This window comes from Biomphalaria glabrata, chromosome 2 (assembly GCF_947242115.1).
Source record: "Biomphalaria glabrata chromosome 2, xgBioGlab47.1, whole genome shotgun sequence".
Taxonomy (NCBI): Eukaryota; Metazoa; Mollusca; class Gastropoda; family Planorbidae; genus Biomphalaria; species Biomphalaria glabrata.
The window spans coordinates 30,674,072-30,694,755 of NC_074712.1; the positions used below are offsets into that span (position 1 = coordinate 30,674,072).

The following is a 20,684-nucleotide window of genomic DNA, read 5'->3' on the forward strand; positions in this document are numbered from 1 at the left end:
GACAAGATTTGACTATGATATGACACTCAACTGTGACAAGACTGTTAACTGTGACAAGATTTGACTATGATATGACACTCAACTGTGACAAGACTGTTAACTGTGACAAGATTTGACTATGATATGACACTCAACTGTGACAAGACTGTTAACTGTGACAAGATTTGACTATGATATGACACTCAACTGTGACAAGACTGTTAAATCTGACAAGATTTGACTATGATATGACACTCAACTGTGACAAGACTGTTAACTGTGACAAGATTTGACAATGATATGACACTCAACTGTGACAAGACTGTTAACTGTGACAAGATTTGACTATGATATGACACTCAACTGTGACAAGACTTTTAACTGTGACAAGATTTGACTATGATATGACACTCAACTGTGACAAGACTGTTAACTGTGACAAGATTTGACTATGATATGACACTCAACTGTGACATAACTGTTAACTGTGACAAGATTTGACTATGATATGACACTCAACTGTGACATAACTGTTAACTGTGACAAGATTTGACTATGATATGACACTCAACTGTGACATGACTGTTAACTGTGACAAGATTTGACTATGATATGACACTCAACTGTGACATGACTGTTAACTGTGACAAGATTTGACTTTGATATGACACTCAACTGTGACATGACTGTTAACTGTGACAAGATTTGACTATGATATGACACTCAACTGTGACATAACTGTTAACTGTGACAAGATTTGACTATGATATGACACTCAACTGTGACATAACTGTTAACTGTGACAAGATTTGACTATGATATGACACTCAACTGTGACATAACTGTTAACTGTGACAAGATTTGACTATGATATGACACTCAACTGTGACAAGACTACATACACACACACACCTGGGACCGATTTGGGAATCGTTGCAATAAATATTGGTAAAGATTTGGAAACTAAAATATGTAATTCTTAAAAACCTTTGTGCACGTGTGTGTGTTCGCGCGCGTTCATGTGTGTGTGTGTGTGTGCTTACTTCATACAAATGTAGCGTCTAGTAAAGAGGTTTTGGTGTTTAGAAGTAAAATTGCTCCATTCCTGAATTTCAGGGTTTGATTACTCCGAGGGAATTAAGAAATATAACTCAGAATTAAACTGTCTGTCAACGGAGCGAAGGCCATGAGTTAAACCACTTTTAAACTAATGCCTGTCCTTAGCTTGGGATCACAAAATAGACTTTTTGTTGGGCATTGACCTGGTTGTATAACATCCTGTTTAATGACATTGGACTGGTTGTTGTAATCTCTGCTAGCACATCAGATATTAGATGCGCGGTGACTGAGTGGTTAGGCACTTGGCTTCCGAACCTGAGGTCCTGGGTTCAAATCTCGGTCAAGACCTTTTAAATTTCGAATGTCGGGATTTTTATGAGTCTCCAGAGTCCACCCAACACTAACGGGTACTTGACTTTAGTTGGGTAAAGTCGTTGGCCAAAGAAACAGAAACTTAAAGAAACTTAACATTATCTGCCCTATAGATCGCTAGGTCTGAAAGGGGGAACTTTACTTTGATATCAGCGCTTCAAACCTAAAAGACCTGGTATATATTTACCTTAAGGACGAAACAAATGGGTATTTCAACTTTTTATTCATCTGTATTTAACTGATAGACTTGATCTCCAAACTAAGACATTCTAAAACATTTTGTGTATCCAATACTGACAGTGTTTTATTTGTTTCTCCAGATTACCTTTAAATGTGTTGGCCATCAAATACCCAACAAGAACATCGTCAACAAAGAAAAAATTGACCCCCGGACCCGGCGCAAGACCTTGGAGTCCAGTATCGAGGTGACGCGTGAGGAGAGAGATGAGTATTATGGCACTGACGGCTACTGGTGCGAGTGCACCGCCTGGAATAATGTCCAGGGAACTGACCAGCCCCAGAGTATCAAGAGTACCAGGGGAGTCGTCGAAACAGCGTGTAAGTAATAGGGCATGTTTTAGATAAGTATTTTTGTACAGTTCCGGCAGCACAGGGGCGACCATGGGGTGGGGGTTATTATTTACTCATGCCCCTCCATTTATAGAATATTTTGTTACAGATGGGGCGCTTATGATCTTTTATAAGAATATTAGTACAAACGTTACTCTCTGTACTAGGCGGTCACTCAATATAAATTAGTCAGCGGGTCTCAAATGGAAGGAAATGAACAGGGCTTCAATAATAAAATCACTGACTTAAGAATTTTTTTTTAAACTAAAAGTTGTGCTGTACCCACAATCCCTACGCACTCCGCGCATTAAGAAACATAATGCTAATTGTCTGCTTCGAAGCTTCCCAACAGAGTGACGCTCTTTCATCCCGCGAGTCATTTTTTAAAATAACTTTATTATTATTATTTTTTTTGCTCTTCCTTATTTCATTGAGTTCAATCTAATACGTCGCGGAGACTTCATGCAATCATTGGCTAATCGAATGTCCGGTCTGAGATAGCCTAGGTTTACAAGATCGCCTCCCCTGGATCAATCGCCATAAAGGGAGAGAATTCCAAGTTATCCCTCCTCACTTGTATGTGTGTGTGTGTGTGTGTGTCTGTGTAACATACATTTTTTATGGATATATATATATATATATATAAAAGACACAGCTTGGAGATCTACTCACCCTAGTCCTCCTCACTTCACTCTTGTCTGGATAATTAAAAAAAAAATGTTTTTGTGTTCCTCCTTTACCCCCCCCCCCCCTTTTTTTTCCCAGTATATGACTGCCGCCAAGAGCAGGCGACTTAGGAAACTATACCGTCTGCAGATTTGTGCTCAATGAATTCCTCCTTGAAACGGGTGATTGTATTGCATGTGGTGGCGCCAATCTGCTCCCCGATTCGACACCAGGGGACAGACAACTACGTCTATTACCTTCTGCCTTAGCGACGCTTTTTCTACCTGAATTGCTGGCCTTTCGACAATCAAATTTTCTGTGATGTTTGTTGGTAGAAATTGTCTTCACTCAACTTTAACACCTTCAACCTCCCATCATGTTAATTGGTACCTCCCTCCCCCCACCCTCTCTCTCTCTCTCTCTCTCTCTCTCTCTCTCTCTCTCTCTCTCTCTCTCTCTCTATATATATATATATATATATATATATATATATATATATATATATATATATATATATATATATATATATACATACCTTACAAAAAAAGCACTATATATATATATTTTGTAAAGAAAAAAAAAAATAGGTGCCGTTACTTAGTGATGGATTGCTTAACTTTTAACTACTAATAAATTAAAAATAAACGTTAACATACAAGAAAAGTAATAATTTTTTTCCCACGATGAAAAAGGTGCCGGTACGCCGTACCGGTGTGTACTGTCACAAAAAACAACAACAACACTCTATATAGATATAGACATTGCTATACCTTTATGTTCAAGTACATTCCGTGTTTTCTAAATAGCCAAATCTGATCATTTACCTCTAGTTTTGTTTTGTTTTGTTTTTACATTTCTACATCCACTACTGGCCTACCGATCATCTCTGGGAGTTCTCTGCCAAGTCGCAACAGATCATAATTCATGTTGAAAAAAAAAAAAAAAAAAGAAAAGAAAGGTTCCATAACTCGATGTAGCCCTGGAAAAAGATTTCTGTCCCTGGAAAAGTAGGTGTGTGAGTGGCGTCCCCTCCCTGGAAAAGTAGGTGTGTGAGTGGCGTCCCCTCCCTGGAAAAGTAGGTGTGTGAGTGGCGTCCCCTCCCTGGAAAAGTAGGTGTGTGAGTGGCGTCCCCTCCCTGGAAAAGTAGGTGTGTGAGTGGCGTCCCCTCCCTGGAAAAGTAGGTGTGTGAGTGGCGTCCCCTCCCTGGAAAAGTAGGTGTGTGAGTGGCGTCCCCTCCCTGGAAAAGTAGGTGTGTGAGTGGCGTCCCCTCCCTGGAAAAGTAGGTGTGTGAGTGGCGTCCCCTCCCTGGAAAAGTAGGTGTGTGAGTGGCGTCCCCTCCCTGGACCTCTTCTCTTTTACGCCTCCTCTGACGTGGTCAGAAGCAACTCGGAACTTAACGCGCTGTGAACGTGATCTGTCCAGCAGTTGGATTGTGACCAGATACCGTCTGATACTGACTGGGTGCAGACCGCCATTTTTCTAGTCTCTTTGTTTCCCTCCTTCATTATCTCACGTCTGCAGAAACAATTTTAATATGTCATTGTTACGTCAATTTTTCAAATCTGTTTTTTTATGTTTGTTTCGTTTATTTAATTTACGCAGTCTATTTATTAGCGTCTTTGTTTATTAATTGAACTGAAATGAGCTGTACAAGCTTCTTTATACAAATTTGTTTCATTTAATTAGGCGAAGTTTTGAAAAGTTTTCCGTTTCTGTTTTTTATTTTTAAAACTAGATTCTATATTTTCTTCAAGTCTGTCTTGCATCGAGCATTAAATATAAACAAGAGCAAGAGTTGAGATTCCATGAAGCAGTTCTGGATACCTTGAATTCTTCCGCAATTACCGGACTATTATGTCTACCTTCTGTAGGATCAATGACTGCAAACCATTTCTCTTTTGTCTTTGTAACAGCCTCATTCTGATGAATAGGGAAGCACTGCACACTAAACCCATGTTTTTAAACTAGTTTCTTCTCATATAAAATGAAATGCCCAAAGACTTCTGTTTAATGTATGCACAGTAGAAACCCACTCTCATGTTCAGTGTTGTATTGAATCTCTGTTACTCCACATAGTGGCTATTGAATTGATAACTTCCCTTTCTTTCTAGCGAAACGGATTACTTCCCCTGAGGGGAAACTAGCCGCTATCGGACCCTCCATGCGTTGCCATGGTAAAAATGGCACTTATTGAAAAAACAACAAAAATAAAAGAAATATTAATAGACAGGAATCTGAATTTTGTTTTAAATATAAAACTAATGGTGGCAGCAGGGTGGCGGGTACCACTAATAAAGGTGATTGGCATTTTTAAAATAAGTCGGTGCGAGTGTGTGTGTGTGTGTGTTTATCTGTTGAAAAGAAAAAGATGGCAGCCTTGACTAAACAGTGAAATACAACTGTTTTCAGGCTTCATCATAGTTAAGTGACTTTAAAAGTTATTGGCGAGGCTGGGTCCTAGATTATAGAAGTAGCTAAAGATGTTATCTTCGAGGCTAGGTCCTAGATTATAGAAGTAGCTAAAGATGTTATCTTCGAGGCTAGGTCCTAGATTATAGAAGTAGCTAAAGATGTTATCTTCGAGGCTAGGTCCTAGATTATAGAAGTAGCTAAAGATGTTATCTTCGAGGCTAGGTCCTAGATTATAGAAGTAGCTAAAGATGTTATCTTCGAGGCTAGGTCCTAGATTATAGAAGTAGCTAAAGATGTTATCTTCGAGGCTAGGTCCTAGATTATAGAAGTAGCTAAAGATGTTATCTTCGAGGCTAGGTCCTAGATTATAGAAGTAGCTAAAGATGTTATCTTCGAGGCTAGGTCCTAGATTATAGAAGTAGCTTAAGATGTTACCCTCGAGGCTAGGTCCTAGATTATACAAGTAGCTAAAGATGTTATCCTCGAGGCTAGGTCCTAGATTATATATAGAGTAGCTAAAGATGTTATCTTCGAGGCTAGGTCCTAGATTATAGAAGTAGCTAAAGATGTTATCTTCGAGGCTAGGTCCTAGATTATAGAAGTAGCTAAAGATGTTACCCTCGAGGCTAGGTCCTAGATTATAGAAGTAGCTAAAGATGTTATCCTCGAGGCTAGGTCCTAGATTATAGAAGTAGCTAAAGATGTTACCCTCGAGGCTAGGTCCTAGATTATAGAAGTGGCTAAAGATGTTATCTTCGAGGCTAGGTCCTAGATTATAGAAGTAGCTAAAGATGTTATCTTCGAGGCTAGGTCCTAGATTATAGAAGTAGCTAAAGATGTTACCCTCGAGGCTAGGTCCTAGATTATAGAAGTAGCTAAAGATGTTATCCTCGAGGCTAGGTCCTAGATTATAGAAGTAGCTAAAGATGTTACCCTCGAGGCTAGGTCCTAGATTATAGAAGTAGCTAAAGATGTTACCCTCGAGGCTAGGTCCTAGATTATAGAAGTAGCTAAAGATGTTATCTTCGAGGCTAGGTCCTAGATTATAGAAGTAGCTAAAGATGTTATCTTCGAGGCTAGGTCCTAGATTATAGAAGTAGCTAAAGATGTTATCTTCGAGGCTAGGTCCTAGATTATAAAAGTAGCTAGAAGGTCCAAAGCTCTATCTCGACCAAATCACTTCTTACTGATCAGAACTTATAACATGAAATTATAACATGGAAGTATCGACCATTAGATCTCATGATGAGTATACCCTGTAGAGAAATGTATCTCAGCTCTTTATAAATCAGTCGGCTTCAGATTGTATTTTCTCTGTGCACTAGTGACAAGTCTTGCTGCAAACAAGTTCTGATTGAAATGACGACAGAAACATTTTTTTTGTTTGTTTTTCAAAGAGAAAGTTGCAGATTGTTTTTTTTTAAATATTTGTATAAATTGTGAGCCAATAGCCCTTAGGGTATTATCTTTATAATCTTATAAATTAGACTTTCTTTCAAAAAAGAAGCTAATTCATTTGTAATATAGTTAGAAAAAATGATGGAGAGACCGATGAGAGAGAGAGAGAGAGAGAGAAAACTAAATAGTTTCAATTATATACTTCTTTACATATGGAACATTGTTATGGCGCCATCAACCATTGAATCATTGTCTTTTGTGTGTGTGTGTGTGTGTGTGTGTATGAAACGGAAACAATTCAAATTCATCCCAACAGCCACAGATTTTTGTTATGTCTTTCTTTTGTTTGCACGACTACAAACCTGATCCAACGGTCCAATGAAAAAACTCCGGAAAGTAAAGAACAAGACGAGGAAGGGTCAAGGTGAAGTTAGTGGCGAACACCCCAACGAGATGATTCAATATTTGAAATTACCTCCCTTGTTATGATTTCAGATCTTTTTTTTTTCCCAGTAAGAGAAGAAGATGAAGAAGAAGATAAGAGAGCAAAGGAGAATTCCCTTTTTTTTTTGTTTGGGTGGGTACGGGTGGAGCAGGGAGCAATAAATTTGGCTACACATTCAATTTGGTCACGTCTGGACTGATGAAATGATACTCGCGGTGCTCCCCCATCTTAGTTGACAGCTGAGAAATTGTCTTCTGCTTTCTCTCTTTCTTCCAGTGCTCTCCCTTTTCTCTCCACCTCTTGTGGTCCCACCCTCTCTTTCCCGCCATTTTGTATATTTATTTATGTACAAGTATCTAGTCTAACGAGGTAAAACGAAATCTATTTTACAACAAAATTTTATTGGACATTTAATATGAATACTTTCAAATACTGAAAAAGATATTAAATTAAATATATCTTACATATTGGATAAGATGACCCTTTCTGTAAAGTACAAAAGGAACACTGGAGAGAGAGAGAGAGAGAGAGAGAGTACGAAAACCACAATATATGAACCAGGAAATGAAGGTAAATACGAAAGAAAAGCTTTTAGTGTTGTAGGAAGATCTAGATATTGTTTTCGTGAACTTGTTCCGGACTTGATGAGTTCAAGACATTAAACCTCTCGCAGGACGGCGGAGGACCCGTGCACATCGAGCGCATGCCGTACGATCAGACATTTTTTATTTCTGGCAAAGTGATATTGTGATAGAGCGGGGTGGGCAAATTACGGTCCGCGGGCCATATGCGGCCCGCCGTAGTGTTTTGTGCGGCCCGCCGACACCTACAGAAACTAGGTGTGGCCACAGTGTATACATTTAGAAATGCAAATATTAAAAACAATACCTCTATAAATTATTGAAACTGTCTCATTATACAAAGTATCAAGTGAACGAAGTTTATGCTTATTGGCATCAATATCCTCAATTGAAGATACAATCTCTGGGTGTTGGTTAGGCTTTGAACAAGATGACAAGTGTAACAACTGATGTAGTTTAATCTTTCACTGGGAAAAATAGTGTGTTTTTTTATATAAAAAATATCCCAAACAGGAAAGTTTACACAAAGCTGCATAAAATTTCAACATTACATTTGCCAAAATATCATCTTATTAGAGCTAGAGGTGTTGAGCACGGGTAGTTCCGATGTATGAACAAAGTAATTCAATGTATCCGCTAGCTTAGCATGGGCAAGGCAAATGAGAAGACTATAAAATCTCAAGAAAGAAATTGTTTTGTTAATTGAAGGACATTGACTTTGACTTTGTTACCAATATTTCTAATGAAGAGTAGAAGAAAGATTTCATGTTATTTATAATCTCTACTTCAATTGGTTTATTGCATATGAAATGTAAATGCATGTTAAATCTTTTCAAACAAGGCTTTCCCATTTGTATAAGCAAGCAAAAGAAAATAGTTTTTGTCATTTTCCTTTGCTGAAAGGTGAAACTATTTCTAGTGAAATGATTCCACACTTTTAAAAACATTGCTGTTATTCCCACTATTTGTGTACACATGCATCTGTTCTTCTTCTCCCTCTTTGTTCTCACTTTACATGTTGGAGGGTTCAGATCAGTAAACCTTTATCTGAGATGAACCGCGCAATGGTTTCCAGATCAGGCAGTTCTCCGAAGAGTCTTGCTCGGCTCTCTTGATTTAGTATGCACCATTGAAGGACATGGTCAGCATTCTCTGGTGATGGTCTACAAGGTCAGGTTTAGCTCCTCCCGACATTTCACTTACGGAACATATATTATTGTCTCATTCAGTGAGCAAGTATTTTGTTTTTTTGTGGAAACTAAACAAGTATAATCACTGGTCAATGTTGACTGACTGTAATTTGACAGCAGTCACAAGGGTAACAACTAGTAAGATAGTTTCACAGTTCCGGAACATTATGCATGAGTGTAAAAAGTAAAATACTGCACATTAAGTACAACTGTATACTTGTGGGGATATGGTGATATAAAAAGACAACAGCAATTTAAAAAAAAATCGTAAAATTACTTTCAAACGTTGCAAACTCTTGTTGTATTTTTCAACGTGGAGTGTGGGAGAGAAAAAAGAAAGAAACGTGAATATAATACAGGGTAAATATGAATTAAAAGACATTCTACACACTTAGCTAGCGTATTTGTTTTTTAAGTTATATCTACAGTATATATATATATATATATATATATATATATATATATATATATATATATATATATATATATATATATATATATATGTGCGGCCCGCCATTCACAATTTTTTTTTATGCGGCCCTCGATACAAAAAGGTTGCCCACCCCTGTCAGATAGAGTGATATTAGCTTATAGAGAGGCAGTGTCTAGTAAAAAACTGGTCACCTCCCCAATGTCTCATGACCTCTAACAGACGTCTGTTGTGGAGAACTCATTTCATCTTCTGATGCTACTTTTGTGTGCTACTTTCGCAAAAACATGTTTGGTAGTCTCCCCTTCTGTTTGTCTCTTAGGTTACGTGACGTCACGACAACACGTGACTTTATTATTTTTTTTTTTTTGTTTGAACCAAAGAGCAAAAGAAATATTCAAATAGGATTTTTGGAAACTTGATGTATTGAAAGTCGACTTGTTTCAGTGATCTGTTCATTTCTACTAGTCCATCAGTTGAACATGAACATTGGAAGTGACAGGATAAACAGCAGAGAAAACATTTCAAGGGACAAATGAAACAAAAGAAAGAATGGACTTAAAAATGTATCTGATATTTGGGGTTACAATTGTAAGAAATGAGATCCACTCTAACATTGAAAGTGGCATTAAAGCAGTCTGTCATTCATGACGGACTCTAATGATAATTCTAACACACTAAAGTTAAATGGAATTTTCTCAAACATTATTTATTTATTTATTGCTTGTTTCAGTTCTGAGAAAAAGATTCGAACGGGTTCCTAACGCAAAGAGAGTAGAAGAGGGCGCATCGGTGGAGCTTGCATGTCTACCTCCTGAGGGAAAACCGCTCCCTACGGTAAGTGTTTGTAATTGTTCATAGACATGTCTCTAGAGTTACTTCTAGTGCCGTTCATTGGGAAGTTTACTTTCTTTGTGCTAGATGTATCTCAAAAGAATGTGTCTACAATGTCTGTATATCGAATATCTGTATCTGTAATGTCTGTATTTGTAATGTCTGTATCTGTAATGTCTGTATCAATAATGTCTGTATCTGTAATATCTGTATCTGTAATATCTGTATCTCGAATGCCTGTATCTCGAATGCCTGTATCTTGAATGCCTGTATCTTTAATGTCTGTATCTGTAATCTCTGCATTTGTAATGTCTGTATCTCTAATGTTTGTACCTGTAATGTCTGTATCTCTAATGTTTGTACCTGTAATGTCTGTATCTCTAATGTTTGTACCTGTAATGTCTGTATCTCTAATGTCTGTACCTGTAATGTCTGTATCTATGATGTCTGTATCTGTACTGTCTGTATCTGTAATGTCGGTATCTCTATTGTCTAAAGATGTCTTTGTCAATGCCAGAGTTATTTCCGGAATGGAAATCTGAAAATAAATCCAGTAATTTCTCGTTGTCATTTGTTAGAGGAAAAATAAAAGTGATAAGAGACAGATATACAGTTAGATAGAGAAAGAGAGGGAGAGAGAGAGAGAGAGAAAGAGAGAATGTTTTAGAGAGAAATAGAGAGAAAGTTTGAGAGAGAGAGAGAGAGAGAACGACACAGAGAGAGAGAGAGAGAGAGAGAGAGAGAAAGACACAGAGAGAGAGAGAGAGAGAGAGAGAGAAAGACACAGAGAGAAATACAGAGAGAGAGAGAGAGAAAGACAGAGAGAGAGAGAGAGAGAGAGAGAGAGAGAGAGAGAGAAGACAGAGAGAGAAAAGAAAGACAGAGGTCTTAGAGCGAATAAAAGGTAAAAATATGGTGAGGAAAAATAACGAATAATTTGGTTCTAAAGAAAATAGAGAGAAAGAGAGAGAGAGAGAGAGAGAGAGAGAGAGAGAGAGATCAATATAATCTTTAATCACTAAAGACTGAGCATCTATTAGAGACTAAGAAACTGGAATATCGCATTAATATCTGGACAATCTACCGTGAATGTAAAGGCATTAAGCTAACACACTACTCATTGTATTGTATTGAATAACGTAATCTCATTTTTGTAAACTTCTGGTATCTAAATAAATATCCTTCCCTGAATCCACCCAACCCAACCCACACTAACAGAATAATTCATGCGCACTATAATAATTTCTTTTGTTTGGGTACAAAAACAAGAGAGGGGGTGGGGGGCAGTAAAAAATAAACATGATAGTGTCATAATTATTTGTCTCTACTTCTCTCTACCTCGTTCTGAAAACGGAACAAGATAAGATTTAGAGATGTGTATATAGGAGATATAAAGTGTCACGATGTCCCCACAGTATCCACTTATCCCCCTTGTCTGTTTTATCCACGGTTATGATTAGTTCCTCACTACCAGTTCTACCGTGTCATTTATTTATTGTTGGAGCCCGGCCATGTAACCCTGGCCAGTGTTTACCTAGAAGAGGACTGAAAGGTCAAGGGTTATCACGATCAAAGATCTGGAGGGGGAAACACTGGGATTAACTTTGTTTGCTGGGCGCCCTTCCTTTTCCCCGTACTCCCTTCGCCCCTGTTCGTATGGCGGAGAATGGAGCGGGGGTGCACCCAATGTGCACAGAACTGATGTGTAATTTCACTTGTCTCTCTTATGACCAGTGTCCTTAAAATGACCTCACTTGAGACATGTATGTTGAGACATGTACATTCTACATATTCTACAGACAGACAAGTTGAAAGAGTTGTACTCTTTTTTCCTTTGTATTTGACTAAGCAGTGGTCTGTAAACCAACTGTGGTAGTCTGTGGGACAAACAGTAGTCGGTAAACCAAATAGTGGTCTGTGGGACAAACATTAGTCCATAAAGTAGTCTGTCGGACAAACAGTAGTCCGTAAACCAAATAGTAGTCTGTGGGACAAACAGTAGTCGGTAAACCTAATAGTAGTCTGTGGGACAAACAGTAGTCGGTAAACCTAATAGTAGTCTGTGGGACAAACAGTAGTCGGTAAACCTAATAGTGGTTTGTGGGACAAACAGTGGTCGGTAACCAAATAGTGGTTTGTGGGACAAACATTAGTCCATAAAGTAGTCTGTCGGACAAACAGTAGTCCATAAGGGAAATAGTAGTCTGTGGGACAAACAGTATTCGGTAAACCTAATAGTGGTTTGTGGGACAAACAGTGGTCGGTAACCAATAGTGGTTTGTGGGACAAACATTAGTCCATAAAGTAGTCTGTCGGACAAACAGTAGTCCATAAGGGAAATAGTAGTCTGTGGACTAAGAAATGGTCTGTAGCTTACATTGGTTCTATAGACCAATGAAGACTAGAAACTAAATAATAAATTTAACATCAAGTTTTACAATTATTCCATGTAATCATATATAAGGAAAATGTCGTGATAATGTCAAACTAAAGTCATAGTTTCTGTCATAATCATGTCATGATTGTTTCTTCCTTCTCAAGCATGAACAGAACATGATTTTAAGTAAAAAAAAAAAAATTGGGTTTTTAAGTCTGAAAACATTTCTTTCCTGGAGAAGTCTGTTATATTTGTGTCATACAAATTTCTCCAATTTCAGGCAACCTTTGAAAACTCTTAACGAGAATCTACTCAAAGAATGATTTTTATCCTCAATCTTTAAGCTACTTAATTCATTTCTAATATAATAGCAATTGTTCTATGGACTCTTGTTTAAAATTCCTGGCGCTTCACTCGACATGAGCCTAGATTTGCGACGCCAATCTCTTCCAGATTATTTGTTCTCCTCCTGTGTCTGACCATTTGGTCCCGCTGTCTTTATTTGTGTACGACTCTGGATTAGATTATCTTCTCTTGGTCGCTGGTTCAGGTTTTTGATGAACCGGATGAACTATATGAATTGGGGACAAGGACAAGTCCCATCTACCTCTCTTTCAGATCTAGGCTAAGCCCAGAGGACTTCTGTATCGCGACTGATTGCATTGCTTGAGAGCTGGACCTACCTCTGACAATGCTGTCAATAATCTTTCAACATTTTTGTTTAGAATACAAAGTTATTTCTTAAAGGAATTTTTTTTTAATGATTAGGCTATTACACAGTTCGTGTGAAAAATACCACGCGAGATTTCACCCTTTTTGTGGGTTAGACCAAAAAAAAAAAAAGGCTAACAGGCTTTATTAAAAAATTTGAATAAATAACAAGTGGGCTTTGGACTATTCGCTAATCTCAAGAAAAGCAAATCTAGCATTTGGATGTGATGTCTTGGACAGTAACCCAGTATAACTTCTAAATAAAAAAAAACTACCAAAGGCTTTGAGTGTGTCTGGTGTACGGACTACGGGGAAGTGTTCAGCTGCTAGGCTTTTTAAATTATGTTCATTTTTATTTGTGCACCTTTTAGCTCAAAGTTCTCCCGTTTTTAGGCATTTTTCTTTATTTAGTTGTGCACATGAAAGTTTGATGCAGCGTCCTTGACATTGTTTCGTTTCGTCAAACCTCCAAATAGAATTGAATCAGTGAAAAACTTTTGTCAAGACAAAATTATGTAGACTGTGGGACTCCACCAAGCTCTATACCAAACTATTTGAGATACAGATCATCTGTTGGGGGCTTTGACTTCTAGAAAACAAAAGACATTTTGATTCAACATACGTTTGTCTCATTCTTGAACTAATCTATAATGAAATACAGAGATATGTATAAATAATCAGGTCCCACTCTGGCCAAGAAATGTTTCTGATACTATGACTACAGTATGCATTGACTTATTGAAAATGCTTGGAAGAGCAATGATCTAATGCTGCCCCCTCATCTCGGAGGAAGCTAGTGTCTCAGGGAACTTAAAAGGTGAAAACAAAGTCTTGTCTTAAGGGACCAGTCATAGTTCTTGCTGACGGGCCATCGTCTTGTTCATATTTACCCAGTGTGGATATAACGTGGAAATAATGTCCATTGTCCCGTCACGTCTTTACCGTCATTTGAACCTCGTGACCTTTCACCGCCCAGTAGTCTTCCAGTGGTCTGTTAGAAAGACAGTGTTATTGCGCTGGGCGGAAAGGGATTGGGGGGGGGGGGAGCATGACTGTAAATATATTTAATGGGAAAACATTCACTGAGCAGTGGATCCCACACAAACTTGTGGTCAGTTTGACCCTATGTGTCAACATGTCTTAAGACAAGGGAGACGTAAGTCCCCCCTCCCCCTGCCTCCTCAGCTAACAAGTCACTGCAGGAAGAAAGTATTCACAAAGCTAAGGGACAAATAACCATAAGGGACTCACTCGTAGTTCTCTATATATCCCAAACTCTCTCCACTTTCACCACTCTCTTCACTTTTACCAGTCTCTCCACTTTCACCACTCTCTCCACATTCACCACTCTCTCCACTTTCATCAGTCTCTCCACTTTCACCAGTCTCTTCACTTTCACCACTCTCTCCTCTGTCTCTCCCCCCTTATTTCTCGTCTCTTTTCATTTTTATCCCTACTTTATACCTCTTTGATTCCCCCCCTCTCTCTCTCCAATCATTCCGTCTCTCCTCTTTTTATCGAGATCGCATAAAGTCACTCCATCTGTCTGTCTGGGTGGAATCTTTTACACGTTATTGCTCCTCATCCAATTCTCGGATCAAGTTGAAACTTTGCATAATTATCCATTGTCGATGACAACACACAAATCAATAATAAATTAACAAATTATTTAATCAATTGGTCGTAATTAATTAGTTTTGTTTTCTATGGAAAATGTACTAATCGCCGACGGGCTACCCGTGACAATAATCACAATAATGTAGAGATTTTTTTTTTAAATTTAAACTAGCAAGAGACTATAAACTATTCCATTTTTTTTTTAAATATTTGAATAGCTCCCAGGACATTCAGTCATGAAGACTGGCAGCAACTTGTTTTTACCTCGCTTCTGATTGGTCCAAAATAATTGATGCCATTTTAACTAAATATATAAAATATATTTTTTTAAAAAATATTATTGTTTGTTTAATATGTTTTCTTTCTCAACTCACTCTATAACGATACAGTGTCCTGAATAGGGCCGTCAAGAATCACAGGAATATTTCAATCTGGAGCCGAATTCGTCCTTAAAAACAAAGGGATGTAACAATGACAACCTGAAACAAATAATACAGCTAGTCTCTTAAAGTACTTGACATCATTTCAACATATTTCTATTATCTATTGTGGTCTAAAATGTTTTGTTACTACATTCTAGTTCTATTCCAAGGTCTCAAGATGTGACGTTTAATTACCTTAGAAAAAAACGAATTAGAGTTGATGAGAGTTTACATTTTAGTAATTCCTAATGTAGCCCTCAGTTTTAGAACCACTGCTTCATATCAATGTCTGCTCTGTTTTTTTGTCGTCTGCATCATGGTATACACACGTAGCATACATAGACACCTGGAAACAAGGACTGGACACTTACGAAAAAAGTGTAGATAACTTGGGTTTTTAAAACTAAGATCAGTGTAGCTGGAAGAGTCAAACTGGGTCCGAACCTCGCAGTTTAAAATATGCGTTATTTATATTAAGCATCAACTTCTGCTTTGTATGAACGGGGAGGGGTGGGGGTGGGGTGGGAGGTGGCCAGGACAAAATGAAAACGTAAATTGTTCAGATAAACTTTCTTATTATTAACAGATAACAATTCTCTCCCCTTGGGATGTGTTGTCATAGCAGTCTAGTGAATATTATTTCCGTGACACCAGCACCACCACCCAGTCCCCGCCACTCTGCGCCACACCTGTAGTCACGTGATAGCCTGGGATCGCTTTCTGGATTGTTGTATTGAAATCTTTTCAGACTCAGAAATCATCCCCCCATGGCGTCTTGGAAAGACTCCCCAGGTACCTTTTCACTTCTCCAGGGGCGCAGCACAATGGAGTCCACCCCTCCTTGACTTTGTCAACCTGAGCCACCTTCAGAATCTATATTGTTCGTCACAGTTGGCTGCATTCCGTCTTAGAATTTCTTTTCAATTTTTAAACAGCAGGCCACAGCATGTCTGAAGTCTATCTTAGTGGACCGCATTTTGGTTTTGCTTTGTTTCTCTAGGCCTAAGTTTTTCATTGGACCACGTCTTATCCTAAATGAATCTATATCGCGACTCTGATTTTATTCTTCAAGATATCAACGAACATTTCTTTTACAAAGCTTATATCAACTCACTCTCAATGTCTGTCTGGTCAAAGGTTTGTTAGTTTGTTGTCGGATACATTTGAAACTTTGCACGATTATTTATTGGCATAGACAAGACATGAATTGAAACAAATGAACCAACTAGTTTATTCATTGCTGGTGATTAATTAGTTTATTAGATACTAACTAGGGGAATTAATTCGTCAGTATTCACAGATACTGCTAAATATTTTGGGTTTCTCCCACACACGGATGAAGTGGAAACGTTAAATAATATTTATTGTACCGAACGAAACATGAATCAATTGAAAACTATTAGTCAATTATTTTGTCTGATATCCAATAAGGGAGATACATTTTACATTACTGAGAGATATAGTTGTAAGTGCGGTGCTCTTTCCCTTATATAGGTTCTCTTTTCTTTTCTTTTCACAAAAGATTCTTTGATGTTTTGTTTGTGTCACCATTTAATTGTGACCAGTGACATGACATGTAGACATTCGAAAGATTAGATCACGGAAGTAGAGTAGAAAGAGGCTGATAGAAAGATAGCATGTATTTGACCTACCAAAACATCTACTAATATAAATCTACAGTAATCGTATTTCTCTGAAGAATGATTTTGTTGAAGTTCTTGCTTTTGATTTTGTTTTGGAGAAATCATAGTTACACACAAAGTGATGTCATTTGGTGGTCTGGCTTGACACCAGCAAGACACCACCGGACACAAGATCTGAGTAACATTCTGGTCATTAAAATGTAGTCGTGTCTCCTGACCAGCGGTCATTACGTTTAGTAGTTTGCAAAGTCTTGAACACTTTTATTTTCTAGAAAAATTCAAATGCTATACAAAAGTGCACACAATTCATCGAATTTTACAATAGTTAAATAGTCAAAAGAGTATTCGATGCTATAGTCACACCACATCAGCAGAAGAATTGCGAAAGTGCCTGACTCTATAATAAGTTTACAATAATAAGTCTGACATTTGATAGCTTCTTTATCTGACATCCTGATTTTGTTTTAAATGTTTTCCAGTTTTAAAATGTTTTACATCTAAATGTCAGTGACATACATAAATATTTACTTGTATAGTTTACATTGGAAATAACATGCATCTCTGTACACACCGAGATGTCTAAATATAAACACACCCGTCTTTTAAGTTAGTTCTTCTTTCAGAACTTGTGGTCTATAAGGCAGATGATGTTAAGGTCATCTGTTTCTGTGGCCTACGGTTAACGAGGGTGTCATGTGGCCAGCACAACGACCAACCGCCTTTACTTTTCCCCAACTAATGTCAGGTACCCATTAGAGGTGGGTGGACTTAGAGACGCCCAATGATTTCGAAATTAAAAATCCCAGTCTTCACCAGAATTTGAACCCGGAGCCACGGTTCGGAAGCCAAGCGCTTTACCGCTAAGCCACCGCGCCTCCCCCCGTCATTTAAAGTCACCCGAATATATCCTTAAGCATACAACATACAACTAAACAGGCATACAACATATAACTAAACAGGCATACAACATACAACCAAACAGGCATACAACATACAACCAAACAGGCATACAACATACAACCAAACAGGCATACAACATACAACCAAACAGGCATACAACATACAACCAAACAGGCATACAACATACAACCAAACAGGCATACAACATACAACTAAACAGGCATACAACATACAACCAAACAGGCATACAGCCAAACAGGCATACCACATACAACCCAACATGTATACAACTAAACCGGCATACAACTAAACAGGCGTACAACCAAACAGGCATGCAACATAAAACTAAACAATCTCTGGTTCTATACCTTTAAATGTACACATCAACACGCCCTCACATGTACTCACCTACACATCTTCCCAACACACCCTGACGTCAACACACGTTCTAGGTCAAGGCTTATAAGAAACATTTCAAACGTTTCCTCCGAGAATGTTTCTACCCACAGAACTCAACTGATCCACGCTGTAATACCCTAACACCAGTAATTAGACCCTTGCCTTCTTAAGACCTCCTGGGACTTTTAATTTAAAGGAGAACTTTTTTTCTCCTCCCTAATCCACCGAGTTAAAAAAAAATGGTGGGGGGAAATAAAAGGTAAGTCGGGATACTTGGTCACGTGATTAGAGATGGCGCCACTCTTTCAGGTGAATTCCTCCCCCCCCCTCCCGGCCCATTGAAAAAAAAATGTTGCAAACAATCCTCGAGAGGTTTTAAACTAGCAAAACAACAGAGTTTGCTCTAGATTTGACAAGACATGTTTGTATGTTATCTGGCTTGCTCTGCAGTTTGTATGGCAAACATCGCCTTCTAGCTTGCCTACATAACAGAGAGGCACACACACACGTTGTCATGTCATTGAACGTTAGCCTGTATCTCTGTGGCCACAAACGTTTGAGTTCCATCTTGTGGCTGAACACTAGGTGCGCCTGTTCGCTGCCTTCAGATTTCTATCTCCTTCAACTTGATCCTTATCTATCATCTTCATTGCTCGAAACATCTTTAAAAGATATCTAAAAATACACCAGACCTTGACCTTCCAGATATTTTTTTTGGTCACTGTTTATTATCGTACAAAATATGATCTCTCTCTCTCTCTCTCTCTCTTTCTCTCTGTCTCGGTCTCTCTCTCTCTCTCTCTCTTTCTGTCTCTCTGTCTGAGTCTCCCTCTCTCTCTCCCTCTTTCTGTCTCTCTGTCTCCCTCGCTCTCTCTAACTTCCTAAATGATTTGTTTTAGTTTTTTTTTCTTCAACTTCTACACCATGTCCTACAATTTCTACACTATGTCCTACAACTTCTTCATTATGTCCTACAACTACTACACTATGTCCTACAACTTCTACACTATGTCCAACAACTTCTTTATTATGTCCTATAACTCATGCATTATGTAATACAACTTCTACACTATGTCCTATAACTTCTGCATTATGTCCTACAACTTCTGCATTATATCATACAATTTCTTCATTATGTCCTACAACTTCTACACTATGTCCTATAACTTCAGCATTATGTCCTACAACTTCAGCACTATGTCCTACAACTTCTACACTATGTCCTACAACTTCTGTATTATGTCCTACAACTTCTGTATTATGTCCTACAACTTCTGTATTATGTCCTACAACTTCTACACTATGTCCTATAACTTCTACATTATATCCTACAACTTCTACACTATGCCCTACAACATCTGCATTATGTCCTACATCTTCTACATTATGTCCTACAACTTCTGTATTATGTCCTACAACTTCTACACTATGTCCTGCAACTTCTACACTATGTCCTACAATTTCTAAATTATGTCCTACAACTTCTGCATTATGTCCTACAACTTCTGTATTATGTCCTACAACTTCTTCATTATGTCCTATAACTCAGACATTATGTCCAACAACTTCTACATTATGTCCTACAACTTCTGCATTATGTCCTACAACTTCTGTATTATGTCCTACAATTTCTACACTATGTCCTACAACTTCTTCATTGTGTACTATAACTCAGACATTATGTCCTACGATCTCTACATTATGTCCTACAACTTCTTTACTATGTCCTACAACTTCTTTATTTTGTCCTAAAACTTATGCATTATGTCCAACAACTTCTACATTATGTCTTACAACTTCTGCATTATGTCCTATAACTCATGCATTATGTCCAACAACTTCTACATTATATCCTACAACTTCTGCATTATGTCCTATAACTCATGCATTATGTCCAACAACTTCTACACTATGTCATAAATTATGTCCAACAACTTCTACATTATGTCCTACAACTTCTGCATTATGTCCTATAACTCATGCATTATGTCCAACAACTTCTACACTATGTCATACATTATGTCCAACAACTTCTACATTATGTCCTACAACTTCTGCATTATGTCCTACAACTTCTACACTATGTCCTACAACTTCTGCATTATGTCCTAAAACTCATGCATTATGTCCTACAACTTCTACATTATGTTCTACAACTTCTGCATTATGTCCTATAACTTATGCATTATGTCCTACAACTTCTGCATTATGTCCTATAACTCATGCATTGTGTCCTACAACTTGTACACTATGTCATACAACTTCTACACTATGTCCCACAACTTCTACACTTTGTCCCACAACTTCTTCATTATGTCGTATAACTCAGGCATTATGTCCTACAACTTCTACATTATGTCCTATAACTTCTGCATTGTGTCCTACAACTTCTGCATTATGTCCTATAACTTCTACATTATGTCCTACAACTTCTACACTATGTCATACAACTTCTACACTATGTCATACAACTTCTACACTATGTCATACAACTTTTCCTACTACATCTTCGTTATGTCCTATAACTCATGCATTATGTCCTACGACTTCTACATTATGTCACTTCTACATTATGTCCTACAACTTCTGCATTATGTAATACAACTTCTACACTATGTCCTATAACTTCTACATTATATCCTACAACTTCTACACTATGTCCTACAATTTCTAAATTAT

General features: G+C 37.9%; 1 protein-coding gene across 6 annotated transcripts in view; it reads left to right on the top strand.

Annotated features, from left to right (window-relative positions):
* LOC106077997 (netrin receptor UNC5C-like) overlaps positions 1 to 20,684 on the top strand; it is a 505,747-nt gene that overhangs the window by 398,909 nt on the left and 86,154 nt on the right. For all 6 annotated transcript variants that reach the window (XM_056020001.1, XM_056020000.1, XM_056020004.1 and 3 more), the window contains 2 exons: positions 1,731 to 1,968; positions 9,836 to 9,939. In XM_056020001.1, the coding sequence (XP_055875976.1) occupies positions 1,731 to 1,968; positions 9,836 to 9,939 (342 nt within the window). The remainder of the gene's footprint in view (positions 1 to 1,730; positions 1,969 to 9,835; positions 9,940 to 20,684) is intronic.